This window comes from Symphodus melops, assembly GCF_947650265.1.
Source record: "Symphodus melops genome assembly, chromosome: 1".
NCBI lineage: Eukaryota > Metazoa > Chordata > Actinopteri > Labriformes > Labridae > Symphodus > Symphodus melops.
In genome coordinates this window covers 41,745,245-41,759,099 of record NC_136691.1, presented here as the reverse complement: position 1 = coordinate 41,759,099, position 13,855 = coordinate 41,745,245, and the positions used below count along the sequence as shown (strand labels likewise).

General features: G+C 39.0%; 1 protein-coding gene across 1 annotated transcript in view; it reads right to left on the bottom strand.

Annotated features, from left to right (window-relative positions):
• Positions 1–13,073, bottom strand: part of ssbp2a (single stranded DNA binding protein 2a) — a 49,516-nt gene extending 36,443 nt beyond the window's left edge. Inside the window, exon 1 of the mRNA XM_079354457.1 lies at positions 12,923–13,073. Coding sequence (XP_079210583.1) covers positions 12,923–12,978 — 56 coding nt within the window. The 5' untranslated portion in view covers positions 12,979–13,073. The remainder of the gene's footprint in view (positions 1–12,922) is intronic.
• Between the last annotated feature and the right edge of the window lie 782 nt (positions 13,074–13,855).

The following is a 13,855-nucleotide window of genomic DNA, read 5'->3' as shown; positions in this document are numbered from 1 at the left end:
AGAGGATAACAACTGTGTGCATTGACATGATTATTGAAGACCACACTTTACTTTACAAAGACTACAGATTAGGCGTATTTCTCTTCTGGCAACATCTAAATCAAATACTGTACATGACTTCATTTCATCCCCATGGCTGCTCTATCGCTGGCTTCTAGCTGGCTGATGCATTTCTAATTGTTATTTTTGCTGATGGTCACAAGTTAAATCTATATTCTCCATTACCCGTCCACAGCATCCTCTGGGTCTCTCTAATGGCTACTGCTAAAGGAGAGCACTTGTATTGAGATGTCCATACAAAGTTTCTTCTCTCTGAGGCTGACTGGCTACTGCTTAGACTTCAGCTACAGGTCTGGTGCTTAGGTAGAGAGTTAAAAAAGTTCACTTCAGCTTTGAAGATTCACAAAACACGTGTCATAATCCTGCAACAGAAACACAGGAGAGACGTAAATTTTTAGATCAACTTTGCTTCGTCTGCTTATGTTCTCTGCTTTGTCTCCACTGAGTAGGTCTCTCATGCTGCTTAACTGAGCAAATGTTTGTTGTAGCCTTTATCCCTCTCACTTCCACAACGCGTACTAAAGTCCTCAGTGGAGCTCTGGCTGGATGACAGGCCTGAATGTTCCAACACCAGCTTGGCAAAGATTGGTGTAGCATGTGCTGGCTCGAAACAAAGCTGGCTGAGAGCTTGCAGTAGCAAACTCTGTTTCCTGCATTCATTTTTTATATTGCACATAATGAAAAAGCACGTGTAGCTATAAACAGTGGAGTAACTCTCAGGAAAAATGTTCCCCATGCAAAGAGTGGAATTTGCCAGAAGAAAGGGGAAATGTCTTGCCTAGCAGTTTAAGTCAAGAAAATGATGCTCATATCCTGACCGAGAGGAATACCCCTGAGTTCTTTGGCTCACCTCAGTGTAGATCATGTTTATCTTTCATTAACTAGAGATCCCAGAATCCTCTCCTCCTCCACCCTACCCTCAGGACAGTCTGATGCATAGTGAAAATAAAGTCTCCTCATCAGTCACAAGAAAGGAAAAACTTTTAAAAATACAAAAGGTTAAAGCTTGAATAAGAGCCAAGAAGAAAAACCGATAATAACCGATAATTTTTCTATATATTTGTTAAGGATAAAATATCCAGCATAGAAAAAATACAAACAAAATTGTACATGATTTATTTTGAGTCAGTTAAACACAATGACTTGATAGTCTTTTTTTCATTTTTAAGAAGAGAACATGTAAACAAGAAAAATGGCAGCTCATGTCAGTACAGTTTAACCCAGGGTACAGTGTGAGCAGTTGAGAGGCTGATAACAGCCAGCTTAACAAGATACTCTGACCACAAGTCCAACTGAAGATGACAACCTCCACCCAGTGCTTTCATAGACAGAACAGACTGTCTTCAAAAGATCACACCCAAACTGTGTTATCATTGACTGAATGATAGTAGACAGACCCAACGGAGAGTTAACTAAAGGAGGTGTGAAACACATCCACTGTTAATGCACAAAATGTCTTTGGACCTTACTACAAAAGAGTTATGAACTGTGTCCATCTTGATGACTTTCTTTTTTTTTTTTTGGGGGGGGGGGGGGGGGGGTGTTTACATGTAGATGTCTTCCTCCTTTGATATCCAAAGTTAGTAGTAGTCTCGAATTATTAACTCTCAAATTAAGCCAAAAGAGAAACAAAGGATTACATTTCTTGGGCCATGTTTTTTTCTTGCTTTTGTTGCACCCAAAATCTTCAATATTTTGAATAAACACTGTTACCCATTACCCAGCCATGTATGGTTGTTTATTGCAACCATACATGGCTGTATCTAGATGTTAAGAAATAAATGAGAAAACTTTCTTTAGGCGTTAACACATTTTGAAGGCAGCTAACTTGAATATTGTTTAATATGAAGATGGTCAGTTCTACAGAAACTTAAACAAGTAGTAAAAGTGATAGCTGCCTGGAGCAACTTTACCATGGGTCTTATTTTGTCTAACAGACGTACCAGAACATCAATATATTAAGATGACTATCACATATGACATTAAAGACTTAAATAGCTGTTATAAAACCTAATTGTTTCCAACCTTTTATTTCTAATCATTGCATTAAGTTTTATGGGACAAGAGTCATAAAAAACTAAAAAAAAACAACAACAAAAAACATGTTTTTTTTCTGTTCCTCTTGTTTATACTCCTGCATGCTTCATGTCACTTCAATGGCAAATAAAACCAAAGCATTAACCCAGATTATGGTTTTATACAATTAATTAATTTATCTGTTTGCCTTGTGCCTGACTGTGACTTTGGTTTCAGTTTGTACCAGACTATACTGACTGACTCTGGCCCTCTGGCAGGATACACTCCATCACATTCATCTAAAAAAAAACAAACATATATATACAGTATATCAAAACGAAGAACTAATGAGAGCAGCTGCAATTAAGACTTTAACAGCAGATACAATTTGAAGGAAACACAGACACAATCAGAGAAAATGAAACAGTTCTTGTTCTGTCAGCAGTGCAGAGACTCGACTGTCTCACAGAGCAGACAACAATGCCCAGGGCTGAGATAACAGGAAATGCCAGCTTATCAGAGCGGGGAAGAAACAGAGAGAGAGGCTGAGAGAGCGTGATGGCTATGCTTAATGTTTACCAACATATTAAATGAGCATGAATCCAGTCATGTCCTTTCTATGAAAAACTCTCAAATATAAATGTTGGAGTCACTTTAACATAAATGACATTTATTTGGAAGAAGTAAATAAATCAAATAAATGCTGAGGCAAATCCATCACTTTCTTAATTTGAGTTCCATTTCATTGGCTTTGATTTGTTTAGATTGAGTTACCTCTCATAGGGAGTTTGTTTAATTTCACAGCTGAAAGAACACCAATGATTTTTAGGAGCGTTTTCGTGTTCAACTTTCTCTAAAAGCTATTACAGTTAATCTTAAATGCAACACAGCCATTAAGTCCTGAATATTAAAGTGCTGTTTACAGAAAGAACTTCAAGTTTGATGGCAACACTTAGTGATCATACCGGGGGAATAACTGTTCTTTATAAAAACATTTTTTTCAGTGGTTCTAAGTAGGAGGGAAGTTAAACAGATTAAATAATGTTTTGAAAAAGAAAACAACAACAGCCACAACTAGAGAAACACTTCTTTGTACTGTATGTATAAACTGTCAGAAATAACTGAAAAGGGCCCTTTAGATAAATGAATTGTAGAACTATTTAAATGAAAGAATTGAATCAATATTTTTACACAAGAAAGACGCTAACATTATTTACTTTAAGAGTTTTAGAAGTGCTGATGCATTAAGCTAGCTTAGGTAAGGTACATAGCATTAGCTTGGCCACTGAGATTGTTAGCGCTATTAAAACAAAAAGACAAGTGATTGACTATTTGCTTAGCCTCATACTTGCTCATTAGCTGCTTTTATCTTACCAGCTTAGATACCACTGAAATGCTTAATTAATTGTAGAAACAGTGGGCAGCCTAATTTGTTTGGCTGTCGGTTTTTCCAACAGCTAATTGTATTACCTGTAGCAAGCTAGCTAAAAAAAAAAAACACTCTTGTAATTTCACAAGTCAACTTAAATTTCTGCTTGGCTCGTTAGGGTCTTCCTAAAAATTAATCCCAACTCATCCAAAACACTGCAGCCAGATTGTTAAAATAGTACTTCTTTTTTATGAAGCATCCAATGGACTTGCACCTCAAAATCTTTGTGACCAGCTCACTACAGATCTCTCAGGTCAGCAGGTATGGGTCTGTGAAATGTACCAAAAAGTCAAAACTAAATCTGGTGTGCGTACATAATTAATAATGTATGGTTGTTGTGTTGTCCCTGTGTGCAATCCAGGAGGAAAAAAATCTATGTTTACAGCAGTGTTGTATGAGATGGTGCATGTAAAATGTGCATGTGAATGAATTTGTTCATTTTTTTGAGTTTATTTATTTTTCTCTTCTGTAAAGCACATTGAGTTTACAGTATGTTTGTATGAAATGTGCCAAACAAATAAAATTAAATTGTGTTTATTTCAAGCTGACTCATATAGCAATATTCAATATGTGCTCTGAGGCTAAACATGCTGGGTTGCATGACATTGTAGCTGCATGTCCCAGATAAAAAAGCAGGAGACACCAGTTGATGATGCATAAAAGACTAAAGAACAGAATTCCTCCACAATAATACTTTCTCTCTGTATGGAATCAGGTTTTCATTGAACAGTCAACGGTACCTTTTGAAGCTTGACCTCCATGTTTGGCACATCTTTTTCTTGTTTTACTTTTGACAATCTCCCTTTTCAAATACAGCTCTTGTCTTTTTTCATGTTACTTTTACAAACAGTGGGGTTGAAGCATTTATAGTTGTCATCCTTTACTGAGTATGGTTATTATATACAGGACCTGAAATGCCTCCTTCCTTTCGTGCATGCTCCATTCGCTGTCCAGCAATGCACCGTCATTGTTCAGCTCACACAATGCAACATTCCACAGTCAGCAGCCACTCCAACAAAATCAGAGGACTGAAGGAGACGACTGTTGGAAAGAAAATGCTCTAATCTTACAGGATTAAAATTCCTTTCTGCAGGCTTTAATGGGTCTTTATTGTTTTAAGGGACAAAACTCAAGATTTGATATTAAAAAAACTGACACAGATTAGATCAATCTAGAGTGTTTGGGGAATAATGTGAGGCTATTAAGGACTGCCCAGAGCCCCCAGAGGAAACACAAATAAACAAATAAATCTTGCTGCAACATGAGGTTGTAGCTGTTAATAAAAAACTTATACCAATATGTCTGTATATTAATAACTTCAAAATTTGTTTAAAAAAAGATATAGAAATGTTCCAAGTGGATTACCAACACTGAATAAACAACGCTGGTGTTGCCCTGCTGTGCACATTGTGTGAACCATAAGACTCTCCTGCTTCTTACTATTTTGTTGATATAAGGCATTTCATGGACCTCAAAAGGGTAAGGACTCAAAGTCAAAGATCTAATCCAAAGCGAGAAAATTTATCAAAATTGCATTCAAAGGCAAAAAAAAATGTCATGAAGGACTTTAAAGGGATCAGGAGACAGACAGTGCAGATATGGTCACACAAGGATGACACACTGAAGGAGAAAGAAAGTGAAGAACTCTGTAGCTTAACTTCACAAAACAGACAAGGGACAATTGAGGCCAACATGAGGAAGAAGTGAGTGCTGTGCAAAAGAGAAGGCACCGTTAAAGAATATGTATGTTTGCGTGTGCAGGAGAGAGACAGGAGAGGGAGAGAGAAAGTCTGAAGCAGCTCCTAAGCCCGGCCGTCACGCATGCTTAACCTTGCGCTAGCGCCTGTGCGATGCAGCTTGCATATCAATGATGGAGGAATATCAGCAGAGAGGCCTCAAACCAACCTCCACTACACTAAGCAGGGAGGGGAGGCAAAGCAGCATCTACAGTCGCACTATAAAAAGAAATGCACAATAATTAAAGCTGGTGGGCGAAATAATAGTTTTACTGTGACAGCATTAAGGGAAAAGATTGTTCTTTTACAGTGTATGTGACAGTTAAAGGGATTTCCACAACTGAAATTTTAGATCACAAATCAGTAAAAACAACAACCTTGCAGTTTTTCTTGACTATGCCTATAGTTGGTATTGCTTGCACCAACAGCAGTTACTTGTGGCAGACACTCTCAGGAAGCTCTTAGAAAGGGCATCCCACTTCTAACCATGCTGTGGTTTGGAATAACTGCACATTTCGTTTCACTGAAAGCGACTAAACAAAACTTCCTGCAAAACCACCTCTACCACCACAAACAGCTTCACAGAAAGCCTAACCACATAAATTTCTGATGATGATAAAAACAAAGCGTACTACCAAATGCCTCCCTCTCTGCTCCATGTCTCACACCCATCCATGGTGCGCTGGTCTGAATCCTCCACTTCACTAAATGTCTGTCTCTTAATCCAAAAGATTAACCTAAAAACTCAGCGTTACTGTTGGAAAGAGAAGAGAAGTCAAGTAAAAGAGACGTTATGTTTCTAATTAAAACAGGAGCATCCAGGGACACCTAAAGGGTCCTAAGAGACCAGTGGAGATTGATAAACTCACTCACCCATTTCCTCCATCTTTTGAGGGGAGGGATAAAAAAAAAAAAAACCTTCAGGATGGTTTGCCTCCTCTTCCCTCCATACTATCTGATGCTGACAAGGACCGTCTGTCGTGACGATCTTTCCCAAGGCGTCCCGTGAGGTTAGCCTATGTGTGGTGCTCTCTATTGATTGACATGTCACCACTTTTTTCACACTGACCCCCCCCGCAAAAAAAAACAAAAAACACCACAACCACCTCCTTGCCTCACGCAGCTCAATAAGAGGCCGCTTTGATAACAGTTCTGTGGCAAGTGACATCTCTGACAGTGAGGATAAGAGAGCGACTAGGAGGGATGCCAGCAGATAAAAGAGGACTTATAAAAGTCTCTATGTGTTCAGCAGGTTAAAAAGTGTCTTCTATCAGTGCCTTGTCAAACTGTCATCATCACTTTCATTTGAAGACAGCTCTGTAACAACATATCAAAGCTATATTTTCATCTCTGGTTTGCTTGTAATTTCAGATTGATGCTAATCTAAAACGCTTTGAGGATTAAATACATTGGCAGCTGTTGTAAATCGATATCTTTCTCTGACTGTCAGTGTTAAGACAACAATGGAGAGTGGTGACAGTTGTGTGTGTTCTCTGTGTTGTTCACAAGCTTCCCATGAGAGCCTGAGAGAATATTAGCTGTGTGATAATCGCTGGATGTTGTAGTTCACACAGGCAGCGTGACAGACAGATGGAGGTTGATTTTAAGGGATGAAACATATGGGGAAAGTGCTGTAAGCAGACAGCTCAGATGGGCTTACATACTCGCACACGCTGAATGCTCTCCACTGACCCAAAGCAGCATCGTAGTGGATTATCATCAAACACTTTGTTGTGTGTCTACTTTACAAAGTTAGGGACAGAGCTTTAAAGCTGAAGCACAACATGTTGCTCTCATGTACAGGGTAAGGGGGCTTCTCACTGGGGTTTTTTACTTTGTTCTTGGACTAAAGCCAGCAGAACCAGGTGTGGCCACTTACCAGTGTAAGTGATCCACAGAGAGAGCAAGAGGCTTGTAGAGTGCATGGGTCTGACACACAGCCATTATGGAGCATTAGACCATGAGGTCCTGCCGGATATCTCCTGACCTCGTCTGACCTGGACACAAAAACTCACTCTTTTTTCTTTTATTCAGTCCTATTCACCATTGTATTTACATTACCGGTTGAACCCATGTCTAATGTTAAATACTCCATTCAAGTAAGTAGCTCATTTTCCATACTCAGCCACTCATTTCGCCCACCAAGTTGACCGATGACATATGTTTACCCTCTGGCTGTATTCTTCTTTCCATGCTTTAACAAATGATCTTCCTCTCTCTTTCCTCTAATGACTGCACTCTGTCAGTTCTCAAGGACAGGGAGAAGTGATAAACAACCCCCCCACCCCCCAAGAAAAAAACCCCTAATTATTCTCATTCATCAAGTGGCAGATGACACAAACAAATCAGCTTCCCTGCACATCCCTTGCAAGGCATTGTGAAATTACAGTATGTTGTAAGGGATATAATGCTCTATCTTTTATAGTAGTTCTCCTGTAATGCGACTCTCGGTCAGAGCTAGAGTGGCAGCCTGAATTGCTTTTGTCGGATAAACACTCCCAGCATGCACTGCTTTGCCTCAGTCTGCGCAATGCTGCATTGGCAGCCTCCTGGCAGGATTCTGAGGTGTCTCAGTTCAGTAGTAGCTGTGTGTGTGTGTGTGTGTGTGTGTGTGTGTGTGTGTGTGTGTGTGTGTGTGTGTGTGTGTGTTTGTGTGTGTGTGTGTACAACTATGTATGTGTGCAGAATGACGATCCTTACAACCCCAGAAATGCTTAAGTCTGCACCAGATTTCCGGCTGGCACCTGAGCTACAGACTGAGCAGCAGATGCAAGCATAATATTCTGACTTAAGAAAACTGTACTGTACATTTACAGTTTCTTTTCAAATCAAATCTATTCAATGAGTAAACCGAGCAATTAATACACAGGTTGTGTGCTTGTTGTTTATCTGGGAGACCAACAGAAACAGTGAGAAGTGAAAACCTTTGCAAGCACATGCACACTTTTAAAACAGTGTGTATTTTGATGATGATCCACTTCAGAAACAGAAGAGGGGAAAAAAAGAGGAATGTGTAGTAATTGCAATGCAACTCATTCAAGACCACAGTCCCAAAACTATGTGGAATGTGTCCTCTAACTGCCAGGGACTGAAACCTACGCTTGCTGAACAAACTGCAGTACACAGTCAGTGGTCGTGTCCTGTCACTCCGAGTTAAACTCAAGTGCAGACCGTAACGCAGGTACAGCAAGAGATAGAAAAGATACCTGCGTGAGCCAGAAAGAGCATTCACCATACAGCCATGTAATATGAGTGTCTGCTCTCTAACAGGCCTTACCCTGACACACACATGCACATATGAGAGGTAAAATTTAAAAAGTATGTGTAGACAAAAGTATGTGTAGACTTTCACGACTTCATATTTTAAACATGTCATGTTTTACTACAATCAAGAACATTTTTATTGCCTTTTCCCATCATGACCAGGGGACTACAGATGAAAACTAGCCTTCTGGCTAATTCTGGCTTTTTTTTAACCATGGATAATGATGTGTTTTATGAAATTGCACTGTCCCCTTTTAAATAAACTAATACTAATGTTGGTGCCTTGCTTCTTTAAAACTTGAAAGGGTCAGTTCAAACCACTGACTTTATATAAGAGGTGGGGAAAAACCACAATATCGCTATTTTGCGAGGCAATAATATATTGATTCATGGCCACCATATATCAATATTTTGATTACATTAATCAAAAATATGCTTTTTACATCTTGAATTGCTGAGAGGGTTACACAAGTCATTTTGAAGAAGTTGCATTGTTAAAATGTAGTGCAGTTGTTCAATCGTCCGTACATGTTTGTGTTCAGTTCAGTTACAGTTCAGATTGTGAGACATGCAGCCTTTACACATTTCCTCTCACTGATCCTCCTCTACTCCGGTAACCCCGTAAAGAAGGCTGTATAGGAGCCGTATTTCTTAACATTGCTGTCAATCATGACACCTATAATCAGGGATATTGTATGACACGCTTATGTGTTTGAAATGTAGGTTTTTCTTGATCAAGCTTGATGAAATAGTTTGCTGATAAATGCATTTTTGAAGAGATTATTGCACAACTGTTGCACATCAAACTATCTGCAGTTCATGATTGTGCTTGGGATAAACCAGTTTTTGTTTACTTTTAAGTTTTGGATAAAGGGATCTTGGAAAAAACTCCTTTGTTTTGTAACTCATCTGTTCCTCATTATATGCATATCCTTTGTTTTTGACACAGATTAAATAAAGGAAATGAAAAAGTGATAACAGCTTAAGCCACATCTTCAGTGAAATGTGGGCCTAATATTTTGTGCAGTCCTGGATTTCTGAGAACATCATTTAATGAAAATTGACTTTGCTATATGAGAGAAACAATCCTTCCCTCACGTGGTGTAGTATATATATGTAATTATTTTATTCATGAGTTTTGATGAACAATTACAAAGCTCATCAAACTCTTAGCTGTCATGTGTTCAAGAAAAAAATATATATATACTGTCAGTGCAATATATGTGCAAACACAATGTTTTATTTTCTCTAGCAAACAGGTTACAGCTTTCTTACTTTCCATTTGTTGTTTATTATTTTACTCAGATTGTGCATACTGCACGACCTTTTAGAATTCATTGTAGAGTTTTTAAGAGAGTGTTAAACTTTGTCAAAACTCCTGCAGAGACATTTTGACATGAAAAAGGATAATTATTTTGAAATCAGCAATACATCAACCTGATGAGGCCAGACTATTCCCGAAATGCATTATCAAGGACAAAGCACACAAATCAGATCCTTACTGTATCACACACACACACACGCACATACACGCTGTGAACAGAGGTCAGTTGCATGTAGAACTATGGGCCAGTGTTGTGTGTCTACAGGGGTCCCTTCGGAGGTCAATACTAAAACACTGTAAACTAATGACCCAGCAAATTCCCTCAGTCCTGCGCTCTTCCCTCCTTCAGTTCCCTCAATCTGTTGTTGTCCTCCATTTCTGATCCCCTGCTGTGATGCAGAAATGAGAAACAAGTGAAGCCTCTGCAATGCTGAGCCCCCTCTGCCTGTCTGATACACAACACTGATAAACAGGGCTGCTTGTTAAAGACAAATGAAACACTGTCTTGGCTGATTTTTGTCTTGATTTTTACTTGTCAACCTGTCCTTTCTGCCGTTATCACACTTTCATTAACGCTAATATAATAACATCAATCCAACCTAAAAAAACAGATGAACCAACTTGGAAGTCCAACTGAAATGTGCCGGCAACACTCAAATATAAAAGTGACACAAATGAGCTATGGGCTTCAACCTTTATCTTTTTTGGTCATTGATTGTTTGAACTGTCTTGTGTGAAATGGACCGATGTAAACATGTAGAGTGGTCTAATTTTGTTTCTTTCACTGGAATATTCACACACTTTTTACTCTTCTTCAAGTATATATGCCATGTTTGCACACACACACACACACACACACACACACACACACACACACACACACACACACACACACACACACACACACACACACACACACACACACACACACACACACACACACACACACTTCCAGGTAGAGCATCCATATGTCAGGAAGAAGATTTCCATGTTCGCCTCTGTCAGTACATGCAACAGTATAAAGCGGTTTGAAAGCCACACTTCCCCAACAACAGTTAACTTTAACAAAACAATAAATAGATAGCAGCAGCTGAAAATAGATGGGAGTTGAAACTACATCTCTTCAATGAACATATTGCTGGGTCTAAAAGCACACAACTTGATTGATCAAAGTATATCCTGTTCAAATAGTCCAACAAAAATAAAAATGTTTACTCTTGGTTAAAATACTGCAGTACTTACTTTCCAAAATGTGTATGTATTCAAACTACGTTTAAAAAAACAACAACCTCAAAACACTGTATTTTTAACAATGCATGAGTGAAGTCAAGAACACATTCTGCACAATTCATTTATTTAGAAAAAGAATTATAGTAAAGCACATTATTAAACTTTCTTGCTGCACATTCCCAGATGTGCAGCTCCAAATGAACAGGAACAACCAAATGACTAGGGACAATTTCTACCAGGATTTATACAGTGAGAAAACATTTACATTTTTGTTTTTCAGAAAATAAATGTACCAGCTGAGTAATCCGTATGAGCTTGATTCTCAATAATCAGTGTTGGGAGTCAAAAGAAAGAAAGAAAGAAAGAGAGAGAAAGAAAGAAAGAGAGAAAGAAAGAAAAAAGAAAGAAAGAAAGAAAGAAAGAAAGAAAGAGAGAAAGAAAGAAAGAAAGAAAGAAAGAAAGAGAGAAAGAAAGAAAGAAAGAAATTCTCACAAAGTGCTTTGCCAAACAACGTGCTTTCTAAAAGTTGTCAGAGAACACACAAACACATGACACCCAGGTGAAGGTCAAGCTGTCTCAGCAGACCGAGGAGACACTCCATTCAAACAGCCTGCTTGATTTGAAATCACCACCAGCTTAACATGTTGTTAGCCAGGACCTCTCGCCAGGCAGAGGTCTTCTTGTTTGTTTCAAATACCAGACAGAAAGCTAAAGGGGAGCATGTTCTACGTGGGCTCCTAAACTGTGGAAAGATCTGGCTGTGAAGATCAGGCCAGCTGAGTCAGTCATCTGGTTTAAGTCCCTTCTTAAGACAGGTCTACCAACGAGCCTTTCCTGACTTTAGTTTAATCTGAAAGACATTGTATGACAGTAAGAGTTAATTTAAATAAATGTATATGACTTAAAATGTTTGGTATTTGGTAATTTTAGTCTTTGCTTATGATTTTATGACATCTCTTTTATATATATATATATATATATATATATATATATATAAAAGCACACAACTTGATTGATCAAGTATATATATATATATATATATATATATATATATATATATATACTATACTATACTTTTTTACACGGAGAAAAAAATAATTTGGCCTATCCTGATTATCCCAATCAATGGGTCAAACGCAGCACCACTTTGACACGGATTTCCATGAAAACAGATATTTTTGTGCGCTTTAGACAGAAATACCAGGGCAAATTCAGGCTACTGAAGATTTCACCAAAATATCAATCACTATGTCGAGAGGCTGCTGTCACGAATCTCATGTCGGCGATTGTAGCGGTGACTCAACAATGAGCATGACTTTTAAGACAACGCAGTCTATTTTGAAAAGCAAATCCTCCAAACACGGTTGTCATGATCCTATATGCCTACTTTGTTACCGCCACCTTCAACGTTTACTCCGCGTTTTCAAAACTGCTTTATTTTTACTAAGTATACAATAACTCACACATGTAAAACACATATTAAGGTGCCAAATAAGCCAACACGTAGGCTAAGTGAATTTAGACAAATTTGCAATCAAAATAAATAGCTCCGTATAAAAAAATAAACAGACAGCAAGAACTCATCGCAAGAAAAGACGTTTTCAGGATAAATCCTTGTTAAGCATGACATAAACCAACACTGCGCTCTCTAAATTCCATACAAACTTTGTCTTTAAATTGTCTTTCTTTCCGATAAATAAACGAAGCAGTCAACTTTCCCAGCCTCGCAGGGCAGAAAGCTCCGTGCCAGTGAGTGTAGCGCCGCGTGCCCTCCCCGCGCGCAGCTTGCTGTGTGTGACTGCCCCCGGTCGCTCGTGAACTTCCCTTACAGCTGCAGTTTCCTCCCCCATAAATAAAACTTACTTTTCTCTGGCTTGGCTGTCGGACGGCACGTTGCTGCTCTTGCCTTTGGCGTACATGCTTGCAGAGAGCTCCGATTGTCACGCACCTGTCAACCCATCACAACCTCCCTGGGCACAGCCTCGTCACCATGGTGACACAAGCAGCGTGGTCTCTCATTGGATGTCCCGCTGTTCGGGACCGCCCGCTCACCCTGGCAACCGCCAGTAAGTGACAGCTGCTTGGCCACGCCCCGCGTATTCAACTCCGCCCCCAGTCCCCCCCAGCCACTGTTTTAGCCTGTGCTTTACCAGCTTGTCTGTCTCGAGTCTGTCTGTTAGTGTCTCTTCCATCCCCTGCCTGATTGGAGAGAATCTCCTGACATTCAAATAGACTGATAAACACACACAAACAAACACACGCGCGCGCACACATTCGCACATACAAAGAGAGAGGGGGGGTGAAACTGTCAAACTCGGATTTTTAATAACTGGTTCTGACTGTTCCTTTTGCAGACAATCACACCCTCTAGTGACTCACAGCGCATGGCGTTAACAATTTTTGCAAATACAATTGCATTGGTGATTATTTAAAATGGTACTAAGAAATCCAAACGTGTAGAGCAGACCATGCACAGAGAGACACAAGTGAGGACTGGTACGGTAAACAACCAATCCAACACTATTAAGGACTGTGTGGGAAGATGTGAACACATGAGAATCCTTCCTGTATACACTACATCCGCACTTTCTTTGTCTTATGACCAGACGATAGCTGCTGAATTCCAAAGAAGAAAAAGTTGGATTCATTAAAAATTCTCCTAGTTTATTATTAACATAAAGATTATATTTCATGCAACCAAAATAAGAAGATACTATCTCAAACATTTTTGTTTGAAAGATACTTAAATAATTGCCACAAAATATGACACATTTATATTGAATGCTTTTTATTATA